This window comes from Lucilia sericata, unplaced genomic scaffold, assembly GCF_015586225.1.
Source record: "Lucilia sericata isolate MDLA Ls3-8-SP2 unplaced genomic scaffold, ASM1558622v1 Contig000006F_arrow, whole genome shotgun sequence".
In the NCBI taxonomy this organism is placed as follows: Eukaryota; Metazoa; Arthropoda; class Insecta; order Diptera; family Calliphoridae; genus Lucilia; species Lucilia sericata.
The window spans coordinates 823775-845287 of NW_023994047.1; the positions used below are offsets into that span (position 1 = coordinate 823775).

At 28.8% G+C, this 21513-nt stretch overlaps 4 protein-coding genes and 1 long non-coding RNA gene across 7 annotated transcripts in view; 3 read left to right on the forward strand and 2 right to left on the reverse strand.

The window, feature by feature from the left end:
* The first annotated feature begins 662 nt into the window (after window positions 1-662).
* LOC119602329 lies at window positions 663-1669 on the forward strand. The gene has a single exon (XM_037953773.1). It carries the CDS (start codon window positions 802-804, stop codon window positions 1468-1470), a length of 669 nt encoding a protein of 222 aa, XP_037809701.1. The 5' UTR covers window positions 663-801; the 3' UTR covers window positions 1471-1669.
* On the reverse strand, window positions 1480-3586 carry LOC119602296 (histone acetyltransferase Tip60). Of its 3 annotated transcripts, none has more exons than XM_037953728.1 (6): window positions 3448-3586; window positions 3267-3393; window positions 2639-3204; window positions 2007-2587; window positions 1737-1949; window positions 1480-1627 (listed from the first exon to the last, which is right to left on the reverse strand). In XM_037953728.1, coding segments are annotated over exons 1-6 (1542 nt in total). In that variant the 5' UTR covers window positions 3502-3586; the 3' UTR covers window positions 1480-1626. The 3 variants fall into 3 exon arrangements, with proteins under 3 accessions (XP_037809656.1, XP_037809668.1, XP_037809661.1); XM_037953740.1 differs by lacking the exon at window positions 1480-1627 and having other exon boundaries at window positions 1733-1949; window positions 2639-2896; window positions 2963-3204; XM_037953733.1 differs by lacking the exon at window positions 1480-1627 and having other exon boundaries at window positions 1733-1949; window positions 2007-2578.
* Window positions 3587-4179: 593 nt separating this feature from the next.
* Window positions 4180-5412, forward strand: LOC119602320 (eukaryotic translation initiation factor 3 subunit G-1). Its single transcript, XM_037953763.1, has 2 exons — window positions 4180-4322; window positions 4397-5412. The coding sequence occupies exon 2, from the start codon at window positions 4397-4399 to the stop codon at window positions 5204-5206; it is 810 nt and encodes a 269-aa protein (XP_037809691.1). The 5' UTR covers window positions 4180-4322; the 3' UTR covers window positions 5207-5412.
* A 1028-nt stretch (window positions 5413-6440) lies between these two features.
* LOC119602341 overlaps window positions 6441-21513 on the reverse strand; it is a 195030-nt gene continuing 179957 nt past the window's right edge. The window contains exons 6-7 of the long non-coding RNA XR_005231334.1: window positions 7359-7490; window positions 6441-6554 (exon numbers count right to left, since the gene is read on the reverse strand). This is a non-coding gene — a long non-coding RNA (uncharacterized LOC119602341). The remainder of the gene's footprint in view (window positions 6555-7358; window positions 7491-21513) is intronic.
* The window catches only part of LOC119602269 (high affinity cGMP-specific 3',5'-cyclic phosphodiesterase 9A), a 130552-nt gene continuing 115525 nt past the window's right edge, over window positions 6487-21513 (forward strand). The window contains exons 1-2 of the mRNA XM_037953698.1: window positions 6487-6957; window positions 11502-11769. The gene's annotated coding sequence lies outside the window, so the exon portion shown is untranslated. The remainder of the gene's footprint in view (window positions 6958-11501; window positions 11770-21513) is intronic.

Below are 21513 nucleotides of genomic sequence, written 5' to 3' on the forward strand. Positions count from 1 at the left end.
CACATCCAAAGTATATTAATAAAGTAGCATCACTTGAACAGCTGACTATTTTTTTTAAACTAGATAAATGAAGAAAGTTGTCAAAGTTTGTTTTGAAAATTGTTAACATTGTTTACGTCGCCATTTTTAAATTGTGTTTTGCTATTTGTTAAAATTTGTGAAAAGTTGAAAAAGTGAATTAAAAGTGGGTTTAAAGTAGTTTAAAAGTGTAATAAATTGTATAATATATAATAATATAATTAAATTGTTAATATTTTTAACTTAAAAGTAATATTTTTTATTTATGTTTTGTTCACATTGTTGTTCAAGGAAATTTTATTTTGACACAATCTTAAATTATTCCAAAAACAAAATATATGTGGTTGTTGTAGATGTTGTTGTACAACAAGAGATGTCGCTACTTTATTAATATACTTTGGTCACATCCAAGGCGATGCTGTACAATTTAACGAATCTTAAATAGAAGATTCTTAATTACAATAAACAGTTATGGAACTCCTCAATATAACTATCACGGATTTTATATAAAGAGCTATTTTTCTTTTAATAATGTATTTTCTGGGTATTCTGAGATTTTAATTTAAGCATGCCACAGATTTCATAATATATTTATTCATCTTGATTTTTTCTCACAACTTCCTTCTCAAAAGTTTTTTCTTTCGGTGTAGAAAAATTTCCCAACTGTCGCATTGCCAACTTTTAAACTCCAGTGAATTAATTTTTTGCATCTTCAAACAAATGTTTTAACAAGCAGGAAATAATTTAAACAATTTTATAGAATTTTAAAATAATTAAGAAAATATGTCTACATTTATAAAACCATCTACACCAACAAAAAGTCGTCCAAATTTCAAGCCTGGCACACCCACTAAATCAAAATCCTTGAGCAGCATCAACATCGCTAGTGGCAGTTCTAATAATGGAAATTCTTCAACTAAGGTGTTGGAAGAGATAAACTTACTACTCAACTTGGAAACTTTAAAACGCAACCGAGACAATGAAATTATTCTGAAGCAAAATGTTGAAGAAGCTCTCAAAATTTTTGAAGAACGTCGTCACAAGTATTTCACTTTGGTGGCCAAATGTGCTACTTTAGTGAAATTGGCCTGCACACGTAAAGTTTTACTGCGCAATGAGTTAATTGAATTACCTACTGCTGCAGCTCGCGCGGACGCTAATAGTATTAAAGAAAAATTAAGCAGTGGTAGTGCTACCGATTACATTAGCACTCCTGACTTGGAACATTTTAAGGAAATGTTGCAGCAAGTGGAAAAATACAAAAATCTACCTATTCGTCGTTCGGAATTAGTAGATCTTCAAAACGCTACCGATGCCATACAGTATTCCATAGAAGCTATAGAAATATCTTTGGAAAAATGTACCATACAGGGCCTGGATCATTTTGTCGACACTCTGGATATGTTAAACTACCCAAAACTTTTGAAGGAATATGATCAAAACGACTATTAAAATAAACAATTTTATGTTAATTATATGCAGTAACTGGCTAGAGTGTTGGACAACTCTCCGCAATACTGCAGTGCATTTATTTATTCGTATCTTATTATTTTTTAAGTTTATTTCTGTGTGGGGGAAGTATCTTGAGGTTCTTTCTACACATTCAATTCTAATAATGAAAAAAAAAAAATAAAGAAAAACAAAAAATGCATGAATTAGACTACACAAGTAAATGAGAAGGTTGGTTTAAGGAAGGTGAGAAAAAAAATAGCAATTACCACTTGGAACGTTTGGACCAGTCTTTAGGAGTCCAATGTAGAGCTTTTGAATCTATGCGTATTTTTCTCTTGTCCATGGCCTTTTTGTGTTGATCTATAGTATCACGATTAATGCAAACTATGTATTGACCCTTGTAATAGTTTATAAGATTCAAATTCTGCAGGGTAGAAATAACATCTTCTTTTTTGATGGAAGTTACTTCACAAATATCACTTCGAAAGAATAACAAATTAATATTTTTTGCTCACTTAATTTACTCTACCACTTACTTGATTGTTATGGTCGGCTTTTCTCCATCATTTGTGGGCTTTTGACTGATAAATATCTCCAATATTGTTTGCGCCCAGTAGGAGCGGTACGATAGTAAACCCAAATCTGATAAAGGCTTTTCGGGAGAACCAGTTTTACCCTCAAATTTTGATAATTCATAGCTGAATTCTATAAGTAATTTTCCATAGCCTTTACGCTGGTAAGGAGGCATGGTTAAAATACAAGCCACATTGTAATCTTCTGTACTCTCTTTTTCCTTTGAGAAGTAGCCCACTATATGAAAGCCTCGATTGTCGTATTCCGTCATTACATAAAATAAAAAGGGATCGGTGTCATAGTACAACGTTTTGTGGTCCAGAAAAAGTTTAGCCAGTAAACATAGATTCTGGGCGTACACTTTATTTTTTCGCCCATCAATTTCAAAAAATGATATGGTATTCTTGCGATAAATTTCATTACCGGGTGGGTGTCGTAGATTACATTTCACCAAATGTCTTTCCAGGCACTTGCGACTCTTACGATATTTCAAACAAAATTCACAGATATAGATGCAGGGCATTTGGCACAATTCCTGAAATTCCTTACATGAAGATACAGCGAAATAAAATACAAAAAACTATAAAAAACTAACCTGGGGATATGGGGAAAAATACCAAGGTTTAATACGGTGTTTACCCAATTCTATCATTTCAATATTTTTCATACGTGTCACTACATCATCCTGATGTATAGTGACCATACTACCTGATTGTCTGGGAGTACCATTTTTACCATCCTGCGAACCTTCTTCATTTGTGGTCACTGGTAAAGTGGCAGGTGAGGATTCAGTGGCCGCAGCTGCTGCCGCTACCACTGGTGGTGCTGACAAAGGCAAAGGTGTGGAATTGATCTGTAAAACATTACAATCTTTCTTAGGAACTACATCCTCCTTTAATGGCACTGCAACAGAATTTACTTTTCTTTTTCTGTTTATTTTTTTCTGTAGTGCTGCCGCCAGTACAGCATTTCCATTGACCATTTCACCACCAGCAGGTTGTGGCGATGTCGGGCGTGAAACACTACCAGCTATTGAAAGATGTTTCTTAGGAGTGGTGACACCAGTACTGGCGCCCGTCTGTGTACCATCTCTGCGAGGAAATTGTACTTTTCTTGTGTCTAAATCTTCTTCCGTCACCCATTCGTCCAAGCGCTTATTAACTGAAAAGAATGTTTATTATAAAATCAATTAAATTGAATATTTATTTGCTTTAAAAACTTACAATCAACATAATGGACATAAAATTGTCTTTTGCCATCATGGTCCTTTATACTAACGATTTCTGCTAAAGGCCAATCGTCTGTTTTATGCATTCGCACCGAGAGTCTGCATCCTTCCGTCAGTGATGCCTAAATAGGAAATTGTTTAGTAACTAAGAATTTTGCGTATTTCTTTCGACTTACTGTTGATTCACATATAGAGGATACATCTTCATCGATATCAATTTTTTGTTTCATTTTTAAACACTGTTTTACTACGATTTTCTTAATTAACTTGTTTAGTTTGTTTTTCTGTCTATACTAAATGAAATTTTTCACAATTCTGAAACAAATAATAATAACAAAGGTGATTTTGTGAAATGTCAGATATATTGAAATAAATACAAAAGCTGAATGTTATGAAAATTTAAGCAAAATACACGTTAAAAAACATGCCTAAAATAATTTTTTAATGGATTAAATATTTTACTACCTGGTTTTGAAGGTCCGGAGTTTTCCAATGAATACGAAGGTAATATTAATATAATGTATGTGTGAATACAGTTTTTTTTTCCAAAATCACTACAGCTTTCACTAAAATTTACATTAAAATTGTACCGTATCTTTACATCAAATAGAAAATACCTCATTAAAATGTTACTTTTAAAATTTAGAATTAAAATTTATATTTCAATGCAATAATGAAAATAATATTGAAAAACTTTCTTAATCCTTATCTGGAATTTTAGTTAATAAATATAAAGTTTTTATTATTTCGCGAATTTCAATACTCTATTATAGAATGAAATTATTTATTACAATGAAATTAAAAAATCTTCAGTTTTCTGGTTGTAAATTCACCATGGTAATTTTCACCACCATTGCACCAAAATACAACCCTGTTTTTTACTATTTCTCTTTGACAATAAAGACACCTACGCCGTTTTGCTTAAATAGCCGCCGCCGTAATACAGAGAATTATTTGACATTTTCTTTTCATAATTTGCGTTGAATTTGCTTAACTCGTGGCGTATAGAAAATTTTCATATTTTTGTGCAAAATACTAATTAAAATTAAAGGTAAAGTGTGAAAATTGTTGTCAAAGTGTGTCCAACATTACTAACTATTATCTTTTTGTGAAATTTGTGTGTAGATGCCAGGCGTTGATACAATTAAATCTTCATGGGCCGATGAGGTTGAGTTAGATTACGGTGGTCTGCCACCACCTACCGAAGTAATTGAAAATGGTTTCAAATACGTCACAGAGTACAAGTACGACAAGGATGACAAGAAAGTTAAAGTAGTGCGTACATATAAAATTTCCAAGCAAGTTGTGCCCAAAACAGTTGCCCTCCGTCGCACCTGGGCCAAATTCGGCGAATCCAAGAACGATAAGGCTGGACCCAACTCACAAACTACCATTGTGGCTGAAGAAATCTTTATGCAAATTCTCAACACCAAGGAAGAGGAGAAGACAAATGATCCCTTGTTGGATTTGAGCAAAAATATTGCCAAGTGTCGTATTTGTAATGGTGAGCATTGGTCCGTCTACTGTCCATACAAGGGTACCGCTATGGACACCAATCTTATGGAAAAGAAAGCAACTGCTGCCGCCACCGCTGTTACAGAAGCACCCAAACCTGGCAAATATGTACCTCCATTCCTTAAAGACAGCCAAAAAGGTGGTATGGGTATGCGTGGACGTGATGATACCGCTGCTATTCGTATTTCCAATTTATCTGAATCTATGACCGAACAAGATCTTGAAGAGCTTATCAAACGTATTGGACAACATACCAAAATGTATTTGGCCCGCGATAAGAATACCGGCCTCTGTAAAGGTTTCGCCTACGTTCATTTCCGCCAACGCAAAGATGCCGCTGCTGCTATTGAAATCCTTAATGGTCACGGTTACGATCATTTGATCTTGAGCGCCGAATGGTCAAAACCCCAGAACAACTGATACGTAGTGAGGGAATCGACTTCAACTTCCAATAAACAGAATTAAAATTATAAAACAATTTTTTTACATACAACATAAATCTTACACAAATTCTATATGATAAATTAATGTTATACAGAAACAAAGAAAAATTCTTCAGAAATATAAATATATAAGTAGATTAAAGGCTACCATGAGTAAATGTAAGTTTAGTAGCCGAACTCCAATGATATTTGTTTATTATTATTATTTTTTTTTTTTTTTAATATGTGATAGTGGTATTGAAAATTGTATTAAAGACGTTTATGCCGTTTAAAATATTTAAATTTGGCTTTTAAGTCGCAACATTTTTCTAAAAGAAATTGTTATTAAACAACCAGCTTTCAACAATAATAATTTTGTATTTTGTGATTACAATCAGGTTTCTATTTATACAAAAATCAGCTGATTTCACCAGAATATCTTAAAGAAGAACTGTTCACGACAAAATTAACATTAAAAAGAAAATTTTTCATTAAGAAAAAAAATATAGATATATTTTTTTAAAATATATTTTTTAAGTTTAGCTTTTTTTTACTAATTATCAAATACTTTTTTGAATAATAGGGAGCTAATTTTTCTTAAAAAAAATCTTCATCAAAACACAAAATTTTCATTTAAAAACTAGTTTTTATCTTAGAAAACAATTATTACAAAAAAAAACATTTTCTCAGAAAGTAATTTGAGAGAGAAAATAACGAATTAAAAGCTTTAAATATCACTTATACGCAACCTCAGTGCAGGGAAGTAATCACTTTTTAACGTCTTTTCGAACTTTCGTCTTTAATAATGTAAGTTCAAAATTTATACGATAGGTGGAGTTATGATTTGAAATTTTATTCTATTTTACATAAACCACTGGAACGGTTAGGAAAAATTTTGAGGAATTTAAATATGTATTAATATTGGAAGTGATATAGTAAAAATTTAGGACTGGCCCTTAATATACTTTAATAATTTTCTAAAAGTTCTTTGTGTTAAAAGTTAATGCTTTCCATTTATTATATTAAATACTTTTACATTTATTTGCTTTTAATTAATTAATTTCCTCTTATATTTTCGTGTTAAATTTTCATTAAACTTTTCATATATAAATTATTGAAAATTATTTTCAAATTCAAACAATAAACTACGTTAATTAATGTTCTGTTCCCATTATGTACCCCCCACTACTAAGTAAAATAAAATGCTCTTGTTAACTTAACACATTGTTAACTTGACTCGGTTCGGGTGGTAAAATTGAGCACGAAACAGTAAATGTTTCGTTCAGTGCGTTTTTGCATTTCGTACGTGAAGGTTGTGTTTTCCGCTTAGGAAACGCTCGTTCAGACTTTTGTGGAAATCAGTTGAAAGAAAAATAAACAAAGAAATAAATTAAATACTCTACAATAAAGTGTTTTTTGATGATTATTAAACAAATAAAAAATGTACATTTTTGGAAAGAAATCTACAAAAGAAGTAGAGTAGTAAATTATGTGTGTGAATGACCATTTAATACAAAAAAATTAATGCAATTTTAAGAAAATTTTCAAAAAAAAGTGGCAAGTAAATTGGAAGTTAAGGAAAAATTCTGTTTCGTAGCACATAAATTTATGCATACCTGGTGCGCGATAGTGGTGCATCACGATTCATTTTATGTATATGTACAACAACAACAAATGAATAAAAAATATACACTGTGCATACATATGTAAACGTGTGTTTGTGTACATGTGCGCCCAGTGAGTGAGTAAGTGAGTGAGTAAGTGAGTGAATGAGTGAGTGCATGTCACCAAATGAAGCAAAAAAAAATAAACATTTAAACTGAAAAAATTATCAATGAAAAAAATAAAAAACAAAATTAATTTATAAAAGGCGAACAAAAGGCAATAGAGAGCAACAACAACAATAATTTAATACCACCGAGCCAAATGGGCCAGCTAGACAGCAACTACTTAGAAATATATACACACTCCCGTACATTGTACTCATCTAGTTAATAACAATAAAAGATGAGAATATAATAATAATATAAAGAAGCAGAAATAGAAGAGTAGTAAAAAAAATAAATAATAAAGAAACAAATCAAGCAGCTGATTAGCTTTATACATACATACATACATACTTACACGTACGTATTTACAAATTTACATACATACTTACAAGCCCACCATATACTTAAAATTGTAAATATGTTTATTTCTCTTTATGTCCACACATATTACAATAACAATAATAATTGCTTGTGTAAATATTACTGTAACGACAGCAACAACAATACCCTTAACTAGAGAAGAGAAAAAAACAAAACAAAATATTCAAATAAGAATTTTTTTATATAGAGAGGCATGGGGGAAAGCAAAAATATAAAAAAATACTGATTTAATGGTTTTTATTATTTAAATTTCTAAGATTTAAATATTTTCAATTGAATATTAAAAAAAAAAAAATAAATAAAACAATACCATGATAAACAAATACGGAAATAACCTATAAAAACTTCTTCATTTTACAAACATACTTATAGATTTAACCGACAGAGAGCATTAATTTAAATATACAAAATATATGTAATGGTCTGTCTGCATATCCTTTTCATTTATGAACCGGAAGAAATTGATACACACATACATACATAAATACATATCATCAATATAAGTAGGAATTGAAACGGAAAATCACAAATCATTAGTTATAGTTAAAAATCAAGCAATCTGTGTGTGTTTGTATGGTAAACAAATCAAATCAATTTTAAATTTAATCAATATTAATGATGTTTAAAGATAGTAATTTTGTTTGTCAAAGTATTGTTTTGTTTTTGTTTTCCTACTTTGGCCATTAGTTGGCAAATTATATGTACATACTTGTAGATATGACAAGACAAAATATAAAATTATCTAGAGGTATACAATTTGGGTTTTTTGAATTTTTTAACTGATTAAAATTGAAAATTATTAAAGAAAAGTAGTTCCATATATATAATAATTATGGAGAATTTCATGTCTAGCTAATAAACTTTTCAAAGCGATGTCTTCCGATCAGAATGAAATTTGCACCAATGTTAGTCTTATAAGTTAGTAGATCAGACACAATTTTTCAACGAGATCTTCCAAGAGCTCTTAGTTACAGTAGGTCAAAGTTTGAAATTTTTACAAAACATTTGTTTCTTTCTTTTGACATACATATTACCTAACTATCGAACATATCTTAAGGTGGAAGTACACAACACGCGTTGTACGCGACAACGCGTTATAGGCTTCTGTCAAAAAAAGTTAAAATAGTGTATTTAAATTTAACAAGTTACACACTGCAGTTTGTAGCGCGTTTGTCGCGAAAAGTTCAGCAACTTTCAACTTTTGACGCGTCGGCAGCTGATCAGAGTTGTATTTTGTTTTGTGTAGAATGAAAATAAAATAAACTAAAATGAAATAAATTTCTCCAACAGTGAAAGAAAAATATTACAAAAATATACAAAAACTTAAAATTTTGATTTTTAAAACAAGTAAGAATTTATAATCGGACATGGCCGACCATATGATACACTACAACAGCCATTATATAACAAATTTTAATAATTGTTTTAATAACAAAGTATTTAATTTAATTTTTACCTTAATTCTGAAATTCTGACAAAAAAGTGATTTTCTAAATGGGGGGTAATATGGAGGCAGGGGGTTAATGTGGTCATATCCTTATAAATTTTGGTAGATGGATTTACGTCTACATCAGTTATTTATGCAGAATATCATCGTTATATAGGTGAATTTTAACCATTAGGTCATTTTCTGAAGGGGACTTTATAAAAAGATCTATTCTAAACGAAATAATGGATTTTCACCATTTTCAATAGTCCTTGGGTCAAAATAAGAGTATGTGACAAATTTCATCAAATTATTTTAAAAATTGCGACCTGTAGAGTGCACACAAGGTTCACGTGGACATACAGACGGAAAAATCGACTCAGAAAGTGATTCTGAGCCGATTGGTATACTTTAAGGGTGTAGGATCAATATTTTTGGGTGTTACAAACATCACAAAATAACGCGTGTTGTATAACTTGCAGCTTATAAAGCGCAAAAAGTTTGAAAAGCGTAAAACGCGTTGCCGCTTGCTGTCGAAAGTTTCACTAGAACTAGATCCGATTTTTAATTATTACTTAAAGACAATTTTTATAGAACATATGAACATATTGAGGAACTATCGGTAGTATTAATAAAAAAAAAATAAATCAAAAAATATTCAATAAAATTTCAGAAAAAGTTATTTAACATACATATTCTAATTTGAATAGTTTTCAATTTTTAAAAATTAAAATGCGCCATTTGTTTACTATAATTTCTTGTGAGTGCGGTCATTTAAAAGTTTTTGACCTAATTTATATTCAATTAATTTAATTTTTTCCTTCTTCTAATTTATTAATTTTTTTGTTTGATTCAAAACTTATTGTTTTGATATTTTTAGAAATTTTATTGTATTGTTTTTATTTATTTAAGAATTAATTAAAAGAATTTATTTTATGGTTTGTTGATGATATTGATGGTTTTGTTTAAAAAAAAATGTAACCTAAAATTAACTCTTTAAGGGTTAGAAGATTAACCCTTTTAGATCCGATGAAATAAACAAATCAACAGCGAAAAAATTTTTGTTTATTTGACAGAAATTTGTCAGTTACCAAGTAACAACTTAACTTAAAACTTAAAATCTTGTAATCTATAAAATATTTATAACAATGTTTTTTTAATTTCAAAATATTTCTTTGTACGTCATCATAAAGTTGCCTTTTCATTCAATTTAAATTGCAGACACATTATTCATTTATTTTTTATGAACAGAAAATAAATATTAAATTATTAAATTGTATATACGTTTAATATTTTTATGGTTTCTTGATGATTTTTGATCATTTTATTTACATTGCCACAATAAACAGAATTAATCTTTATTGACATAAGGGGGTTTAAAATGACCCTGTAGGAATATAAAAGTTTTAAACTAGATTTCAGGGTTTTTATAATCTTGCTTTATTTAATTATTAAAAAGGTTTTTTTAATTTTTTATAAGCTTATTTTACAGATTTTATTGCAACTTTTATTAATTCTATGAACACTTTTTAACTTTTATCTTGCAAAAATGTAACATTTTTTTGCCTTCAAGTGTTTCTTTTTTCCATAAATTCTTTTTCAAAACTGATTCGAGGTGTAAATCAAAAGTTCTAAAGGCTTGCTACTCAAGTATTTTTGCCCTATAATCATTATTAGACAATTATAGGGCAATATATAAAAGATTTTGCCTTGTAACAGGGCAATTTTTGCAAAACAATTGCATTTTTCTAACTTGTAATTAAAAATTCTTAAAATTTATTTAATTAGGGTTAATTTAATTGAAAATGCCAAAAAATGTTCTTAACACCCAATATTTAGTTCTGTCTAACCAGTAGCCTCTTGGCCTTCTGTGTGTTCTCGAACGGCGCAGATATTGACTATTCTCAACGCATCAATAAATTAAAACTTTGTTGATTATTATGATTGTTGCTGTTGTTTTTAATGGGGTTTTTTGTTGTTGTTTAAAAATATTGTTGTTGTTTTTTTTTTTTGGTACAAAAATAAAAATAATATTCACACATATAAATTTTATTATTTGAATGCCAATGCCGTTTTTTTGGTGTTTGTTTATGGTTAAGCCTCCCTGCCTTCCACTGGCGAGAGTTTACACCTAGCCCCTGGCTCCTACTTAGTAATTGTGTGATTGTGGGTGTGTGTGTATAATATTACTCTCTCACTATTGCCTTTGATCATTTTGTTTGTAACATATTTCTTAAAGTATTTATTTTGATGTTATTTTCTTTGAAAACTTTCTTTAGAACTGAAGAAAAATCGTTTTTAAGATTTTCGTATGAGTAAAACTTAAAATTTATCTATTCTGTATTAGTCTGTTCAGATTTGTTTGTCGTTTGGTCGGTCGTTTCGTCTTCTCTTGTTAATAGCTGTGTGTTTTTGAGTGTGTGTGTTTTATTTATTTTCCCTCTAATGGATTCTTTATATTCGATCGTATTTATAAAGTAAACACACACAATTTTTTTTGTTCTCAAACAAAAACTAATTTGAATAAAAAAACGTGAATATATGTGAGCAAAAATATATTAAAAAATATATAAATATATAACATTGTTTGAAGGTTTTTATATATGTATATATTTAAGAATTTCAAAACAAAAAAATAATAATATTAAAAACTTGCAATTGTGTATTAAGAAAAAATGTGAGATTCTAACTATATTCAAACTGATTTATTTTTATAGATTTCTGTTTAAAGTGGCTCATTAAAAAAAAAACAAAACAATTTGCTAAGAAAACAATAATAAAAAAATAAACAAACAAAAATAATTGTATTAAAAAAACAGTGGAAAAAATTGACTCCTAGCTGTTGTTGTGAAATAAATATCCTTAATAAAACAATATAAAACGTAACGGAAATTAAATCAAATTAACTTGAGCTGCTGTGCTTCCCATCAATTTGTTAAGCCTGCAATTGCCTGGTCACCATTGGCGGCTGTTCTTTGCCTGGGGGTAAGTTATTTTTTATTTAAACTTTTTTTTTTATTGTTTTATTGCAACTTATGTTGAATTTTTGTTGTTTTAATTTAATATTGTTCTGTTTCAATTGAACTTTTATTGTATATAGACGCAAGGATGTTATTTTTTTCAAGTTCATTAGTTTTTTTTTTTGGATTTTTTTCTTGTTGTCGAGATATTTGTTAAGTCTTTATTATGTTATTGACTTTAATGTTTTTTTTACACCTGTCTCCGCTATTTATTTTTTCTCTAATCTTATCATGTCTTTAGTGTAGAGTAGTAGTATAATTTTTTCATTTGCTGTTTTTTTATACACTTGAGAGAAAAGGCAAAAACAGCAAAAATTAAATAAAATAAATTAAAATAAGTGAACAACACATTTTGGCGTGATAAGCACACACTCAAAAAATACTATACGTATGTACAATTACGTTTCGTACATTTATACGTATAAGTACATATATACTTGTGCCCAATACTCCTACAAATTTTGCCACATATATAATTTTAGTATGACAGTAAAATGTCTTAATAGTGGGCGTTAAATTTCGTTTAGAAATTATTTCAGATATTTGTTACCTTAGAAATTAAATCAATTTATTATAAACCCTAAATAAATGAGGCTACTCCTTTTAAAACATACAATACTATAACACTTTACATAAATTAAAGTCACCTCAGCATTGAGTATAATTGACACCTAAGCATATGAGTCAATTACATTTAATGCCTGTATGTTTTAGAAGTAAGGGAGAGAGCACTTAAACAACAGATTTTTCTATTAGCTCACGTTTTATATAAAAATTTTCTTAATAAACATAAAAATTATCCCCTTTAGAGAACCACCACTGTTTATACTAACTTTACGACACATTTTTAAACAAAAACAAAAGAACAACAACAACATCAACAAACCAAAAATTGCCAAATAAATTAACTAAAATTATGATTGTTATTAATTGTATTGTGTACAACCTAAATATTTAACATAATCGTGCTTTTCATCAAACACCCCTCCCTCTTCTTGACCATTTTTTTTTAATTGTTTCCAATCAAATTAAAAATTTTCTTCGAAAATGTCATTGTACTACACATGACTGTCCAAATGTTTTGATTCAAATCCTATTAAAATTTTGACATACAATTTGTTTATCAATCAATTTAAACTAAATACTATTGATGAATATTTTCATTTACATTTGCCACAATTGAGTGCTCCTCGTGTGTGTGTGTGTTGAGAGCAAAAAAAATTAAGCCACGCGCTTTGAAAAATGTTTGATTTTTTTGTTCACATCAAACTGTGATTAAATTTTAGCAGCAGGCTGTCAATAGGCTGTGTAATAATGTTAAAACTAAATTTTTTATTTATTAATGACTGACTGCGTGTGATGGTGATTAAAAGTTTATTGATTCACGCGTGATTGCTTGTTTTAGATTTTTTTTATCACAAAAGTTTAGAATCAAAAGAATTTGCTGACTGTAAGAGGCATTTTTTTTTGCAAAAATTTTAATTAATTTTCATGTTTGCTTATTTTATTAACTTTATCTTGAAATTTGAATACTTTTAATATGATTGTAAGGAAAAACTTAATATTTGTATAGTTTAGACCATAGACCGGTATATATGCAATTTGGACTATAAAGTATAGACAGTTAAGACTATATATAGTCTAAGCTATAGATTGTTCTATAGTCTGGACTAAAGTTTGCTATATAATCTCTACTTTAAATTTGTCTTTAATTTGGACTATAATCTTAAATATAAAGTAGACTATAATATTGACTATATACTGGATTATAATCAGAACTATAAATTAGACTATATTCTTATAAGTTATCTTAACTATAGTCTATTTTATATTTGGATAAGCCATAGTCTATAATCTGGACTATATTGTTAACTATTGAGTAAAAAATCATAATCTGATCTAATATCTGGACCATATTCTATCCTATATTCTAGCCATATCCTATAATATGGACTATAGTGTTAACTATAGGGCTAAATTTTCTGGATCTGTTTAGGACTATAGTCTATAAGGTCGATCAAAGACTGGACTAAAATCTGGAATTTTACCTGGATCATAGTATTACCTATAATATGGAATATAGTCTTAACTATAATCTAGACTATAGCTTGGAATATTGTCTAAAGAAGGGTTTAGGTTATAAAATATGTAAAAACTATATTTGGATAAGCCATAGTCTATAATCTGGACTATATTGTTAACTATTGGGCTAAAGACCGAACTATCATATTGACAATAATCGTGACCATAAGCTATAGATTTCTCTTTCCAATACTTATAAGGAAATTTCACAATTCTATTGTTCAACAAAGAAAATTGTATCATTTTGAATATAAAATTTTTTTCAAATAATTATTGGTTAGATCAGTTCAAGTGGCCTGTTGATAAATATCACTTTGAGTGATATTAAATGAAAACAATTTGTTATCACAATTACAAAGTAAAGAAAGAAAAAATAATTTAATACGCATCAAGTAATTTTTTGTTTGTTACAAGTTAAAAGGGCATATTTGGTTTTGAAAAATTATTTTAGAACATTTAGAATAATTGTAGTTATTATTTAATCACATGTTTACACTTGTTATTTTCACATTAATAAATAAAAAAATAAATAATAAATGAAAACAAAACAAAACGAAAAAATAAAGAAAAAAATGGCAAATAAGCACTCGTACCCGTTTGTATAGTAATAGCTGTTGTATAGTGAATAACATTTGATAATATAATTAAATAAAAACTATATAAAATAATAAACATACTTATTAACATACATATGTAAGTATATAGAGATACTTATATATGCATATGTTAATAGCAGTGACCGGCCTAAAGAGACCAACTAAAATTATGTGTCTTAGTTGGAAGATAAAAAGCTGCCGATAGCATCTCCTTGTTTGAAGTGTTGTAGTATATAACAGCATGCTTTCAGTCCCCTGCTGACTATGGCTGCCGTTCAATGCTTTATATATAGTATAGCTAAGTTTGTTGTATTTAAATGTAGTATTTCATACTGCAACAACAAAGTGTTTTACGACTAGAGTCTCTTATTCACACTCTGTACCGTTTCATTTTGTTTGTTTATATGATTTTGCCTGTCATTTGCTTGTCGTTTTTTTTTTTCTTTCTTTCTTCTGTTTATTTTACTCACTCACATTTGTTTTGAATGTGTGTATTTGTCAAAGTCTGTCTGATCAGACTGGCGATCAAAACAAGTGTCATGACTATAACCGATTTTTTTAATATGCCAGTATTTTGTTTGTTGTTATTGCTTTTAACATTATCATTGCTTTTTTTCTCATTCGTACGAAAGAGCTGGTATTTTTTTTTTAATTTTTATGTCTTTTATTGTTATTGTTGGTTTTTTTGCTTAAACAAACATCTTTTTTTTGGCAAAAAAGAATTCTTTTGTATACTGTGAAATTAGCATTAAGTCGACAAAATAAATTAATTAACATTTAATTTCATTCATTTGAGTATAATTTATACAGTGGTATGAGAAAATAAAAAAATAACAAATGAATAAAAAAAAAAACAAATCATACATATTTTAGAGTTAAAGAAGTGACATTAAATTGCAATAATTATGACAGTAACTTTAAAAAAGATATTGTAATTAAACAAAAAAAGTATGTTGTAAGTTAAGTTATGCTAAATTCTTGATTATAGCTTTTATAGTTTTTACTTACTATAGTCCCTACTATAGCTATAGTTTTGACAGCGGGTTTGACTGTAATCCCAACTTAAGGGTAACTATGTATAATTTTGACTCGACTCTAGTCTAAAGACTTGACTATATTCATTACTATATTTATAGTTTGACTTTAGTAAAACTATTATCTTCACTAGTTTGAAGGTTTGATTTACTATAGTTACGAGTAACGTTTTGGCAATACTTTAGACTAAATTTTGACTATAGTTAGTACCGATGTTTTGACTATGGGTTAGACTAAAGTTTTGACTATAGTTTAGAGTACAGGGCCCAAATTACGGCATACGATATCGATCGAAATCTCAATAGAATCTAAATGGAGATTTTGATCGATATCCTATGCCATAATTTGGACCCAGTTCAGAGTATAGTCTTGACTATAGTTTTATCTATGTTTACATAATAGTGCTGACTATAGTTAATAATACATTTCAGTTTTTATTATAGTTATATCTCTGATTTATCATAGACTGTAGTTTGACTATAGTTTTGACCATTTTTAGACATTACAGTTTATGTTTGGATTACATATATTTAAGACAGCATTGTCACTATAGTTTAGGTTATAGACTTATCCCCTTATTCACAAACAACATTTTTAATTTATAAAAGGTTTATAAAACAAAATTTCCATACAAAATCTACTTTATAAACTGTTTATAAAATAAAAATTTTGTTTGTGTAAGGGGGTTAGGCTATAGACTGAAATTTAGACGATAATTTAGATTAAATATGCAGCATATTTCGACCTAAGTTTGTAACAAATACCTTAACATTTTCAGAATACTTTCTTTCTTATAATGAAAGGGCGCCTGTACTCATATGTTGGTATTACTGATAAACTTTTAATATGTTTGTATAACTATGCTAGTATGAGAGTATATTAAATATAAAATACAACTCAAGTGGTTTTTACTATCAAGGGTAAAAGATGTTTAAATTATTGTTCTTATATGTTGTAGTTTTTTTATATTAGATTTAGTAGTAAATACTACTATACAGAAACAGAAACAAAAAACTGGGAGAAGAGGATAAGAAAAATTTATAAAGAATTATAAAGAAGGTTCGTTAACTTTCCATCATTATATGAAAGAATGTATGTATGTTTTCAGCAGGAGAATGTATTGTACACGAATGACTGTATGTATAGTATGTGCAACATACTGAAGAATGTTTCGTGTTAATGTTTTAGCGCATTTTATGTAGGAAAAACTTTTAAAAAAGATTTATGAGAACATTTTTATGATACTCCCCTTGTATTACAGGGTAATTATAATTAAGGAATAAAGCATTTGTGTAAATGATAAGGGAAGGGAACGAACTGGAGAAGCTAAGGAGTAAAGTAGATAATTGAGCTATACAATAAAATAGTAGCAATTAGTTTTTAAAAATAATATGGCAATATTACTCGCTTTGTTTAAAACAATATGTTTTTTTTTATATTACGATAAATAAAAACAAATTTTCCATGCTAAAACTTAATGACAGACTCACGTGACGTTTCGCAGCAACTGTTTCAAATGAATTATTTTTCCCTTCATACTACTTACTTACTAACTAACTATTTGTATATATAATATATACAACAGTCTCTAATCTAACCTAATATCTCCTTCAACTGCTTAAATAGCATTTATCTAATCTAATAACATTAAAGTCTCTACTTAACTACATTGAAAATATAATTTAATTTGATGTTGTAAATATATCATAAACCCAGAGAAAATTGAAATTTAATTCTTTTATACAAACGGAACACAAGTACTAGAGTACATTGAGTATTTAGTTGGATTTGTTTCTTTCTTTCGTTTTGGTTTTTTTTGTTTGAACTGCATACTCGGTCGGGGAACTCGTTCCACTTATTAAGTGTGTAATGTTGTTGACTTTTAATACTTTGTTGTATGAATTGATCTGCTCATGTTGCATATAGTTAAGTATATACTATATATTAGTGCATGTGTGTATGAGCATAAATATAAAAACATCCGGTCGTTAATTTAAATTATGCCTCCTCTCGGTATTATACTTAATACAAACTGAAATACTCCAGCATAATTTAATGTAGATTATTGAAATTACGCATTAAAAAAAAAACCAAAATAAAGTGGTTGCCTACAGGGCGAAATGTATATAAAGTGGAACTTAAATAATTTCCAAATTATTTACTGAAAATTGAAAAATAAGCTGGCTCCTTTTAAAAACAACAATGTTGTTAAAAACAATTAAATTCACTTAAAATTATTGTTCCATTTATTACATGTCACTCAGTTTAGAGGCATCTACAAACATAAACAAACTAGTTGCAATTTGTTAAGCTTAATAGCTCGATCATATTGTGGCCAGAATTTGTAAATGTAATTTAAAAAAAATTTATGTAAAATTCTCACACAAACAAATAATCTCTATTATCACAATATCTTAATTCAATGAAAAGTTTGTAGACAATTATAGTTTTTTTTTTCATTTTGCCTCAATGTTGATAAACACATGAAAACACAATCTAATAAAAAAAATCTATTATAGATTAATTATATGGATGTGAGAGAGGGTATGTGTAAGTGTGTATATGTATATAAATTTTATTGGCATGTTTTGTACATGTATATATGTATGTGAATGCATATTTTAACTAATTACATATAATAAACTGGCGTCATGTACACGTTTAATAACAACAATAACAATAATAATAAACAACAACAAACAACGACTACTACAACCGCAACAATAACAACGACAGCAACTGTAGCAACAACAACATTGAAATGTCTATAAATGTTAATTATTAGATAATTACTAGGGTGTTGGTTTTTGGGGTCGTCTTTTCAACTTACATATGTATGAATAGAGATGTATGCATTCTTCAAAACCCTCCATTAAATTGAGCACAGAACCAGAAAATGCAAACAAAATAAAAAACATTATATAGATAAATAAATAAAGCAAGAAATAAATGATGTTTTGTGCAACAATAAAAAAATACATACATACGTTTGTTGGCTGTTGTAAAGTTAGGGTGTTTTTCAATGGAGATTATAGATAAACGAACTGATCATACCTAACAATTTTTCACTTTAGTATTCACTGCAGTTTAGATTATATACCAGACAATAATCTAGACCTGCTCTATACTAAACTGAAAAAACTAGACTGTTGTCCTGGCTATAGTTTAGACTATAATCCTGACTATTGTTCTGATTATAGTCTTGACTATAATTTAGACTATAAATCAGACTATAGTCTGGACTTGTCCTGAATATAGTCCTGATAGTCGATCGAAATATACTCTTGACTAGCGTTTGGACTACAGTTTTGTCTATTATTTCGGCTAATCTTTACTAAAGTCTAGACTATTAAGTCCGATCTGAAAACCCTATATGTACATTTAACTGACTTGTGTGTACAATTGAACGATGCTCTTGTTTACAAATCAAAAACAATTGTAGAGTTTCTATGGTAAAGAAAAAAACATGTTGTTGTTGTTAAACATGTTTTGTTGTTTTCAGTTTTTATTATATGTAACTTGCATGTGCTTTGTTTTCCTTTAATATTTTTTTTTCCTGTCGCTGTTTTTGTCTTCTGTTCAACTCCTATTTTATTTTACAACATATTGTCAATTACATGTTGTGTATTGTTGCTCTTAACGACAACAACAAACTTACACACTTATACATAAATGCAAACAAAAATGCATTTCTTTGATATTAGTATGTATGTGAGTGTGTGTGTGTAAGAGAGTAAAGTATTGAATTATAAGTTTGATATTATTGCAAACAAAATAAACTTGATTTTATGGTTGTGCTCTGTTGTGAGCAGACACACTTAAATACATACAATCATTGTAATAAAGTAAAGAGCAGTATTGCATTGTTTTTGTTGTTCTTTTGCACATTTTTCTGCTTACTTTGACCACTGCCTTACATTAAAGATTAATGACCAGCTTTATACTTAGTTGCCTATGACAACAACAGCAACAACAAGAACAACTTTAAAGTTTACGAACACAATAACGTCGACACGACAATGATGTTAACGATGACGTTGACTACGAAGGAACCAAACACCAACAACGCCACCAACAACAACAACTTTAGATTGACTAAACCAGCAATGTAGCCACCAAGCAAACAAAATATTTCTTATACAATTTTACAGCACACATGTGTATAAGTGAGGATGTATGCCCAACAGTTCTACAAGGAGTCTATGTTCACATTTGTTTGTTAATTTTTTTAAGCACGAATGTTTTCTTTGAAAAGCAGGATGGTAGATGCCACGTAAATATAGAGTTCCTTTTTAATCTAGAAGTAATTACTTAAACTTCCGACCTGTAATATTTTGAAGGAGGAATTTCCCTTTTGTAACTGTTGAACCAGTGTTTACTTTAAAATACTTTGGGACAGACACCTAGCACGGCCGGGTATTTTATACTTATTTCTTGTTTACTGGTTTATTTACTGTCCTGTCCGGCTTGCATATTTTTACTGCTGCTGCTGCTGTTAAAGATTTTGTTTTTATTTATTTTTTTAATCATCTTTACTTCTTGATTTATTTTATTTTTGCATTTAATGTCTTGGTATTTGTCTGTACATACAACCATTTACAATGTGCAACATACAATTATTGTTACCACTATAACAACACACAAACACATATAAATATATGCATTCGCGCGCCGCTTATAGGCTGCTGGTCAACGAACGATCTTGACCTCAGTCTTGAAGTATTGACTGACTGAAGGGTTAATCTAAACACTAACTCTGGCAGAGCAACAAGCTTGAATGGACCAGTTTTTTTTTTCTTGAGGCAACAATGTGTTTTGTTTTCTGGTAGTTGTTGCTGTTCTTTTTATATGGTTTTTGCTTTTGCTGGCAAGCTTAAGTTTGATTTGTAATAAATGAAGAAAATAAAAATAATAAAAAAAATTAAATACAATAAAGTTGTTCAGGAATCTCGTCTTAATGTGTTTCCTATAGCTTAAGTTGGAATATTGCACTTGTTACTCAACTGCATTGTTGTAACTTGTAAGAGATGGGTTTTGGAAAAAATGTAACAAGGATAAAGAAGATATAGTACTTTTTGGATCCTTATGGAAATAAGTATGAGTTGAATTAGTAATACTTATGTTTCTAAAAGTCAAAGTTGTTTAAAAACTTAGTATTTCTCCTTATTTCAAGTATCCACATTTAAAGCAAAATCCCACTCGAAGCTAATTTTTCAGAAAAGTACCAAATTGATTTATTTACAGATCTCCCAGCCTTTAGTTGAGTATTGAACTATGTATATAAAAAGCATCTTCATACAATCTACAAAAAGTACTTTCTTTATTAAAATAGTACCAAAATCCCTTTTATACTTACACTTGCAACATCTCCTACATGCAATAGTAGTCTGTCTTTTTGCACTGTTGCAGTTTTGTGTTTTTTATATTCATCTTTCCATTTACTGCATTAACTAACTAAATAATAAAATATTTTCTTCTTCCTTCCTCTCTTTAACTCTTTGTGTCTGCTTTAAGGTCGTCTGAAGAACGGAACCAATGATAACTTTTTTTCTTCGCCTGGAATGTGTATGATCAACATGTTATTGTAGTTTTTCTCTTAGAAAACGAGAAAAAAACAAACTTTTTATGTTCGTTTTTTTTTTTATGGGATTTTATAGAATGGCAGAGGAAAATATTTAACTTATGCTGTTGCCTTGCTATGGGTGCATTAAAGGCAAAAAAAGAACGCAAATTAAGTGGGCATTACCTTATATGCAGAAGTAAGAAAGTTTCATAAAAGGAGCAGTTGTATTTAACTGGTAAAACCATTAAAAGAGTTCAATGATTTTTTTAAGGCAATTAAGCTTGAAAAAGTATTTAAAACTTAAAGTTTTTCGTTTAAAATATCTAAATCTCTATCTAAAAACTAAACTATAGTTTGGTCAATAATCTTGATCATAGTTTGATCTACATACAGTTTTGACCATAATAGCTATAGCTTTAAATTTAGATCTGAC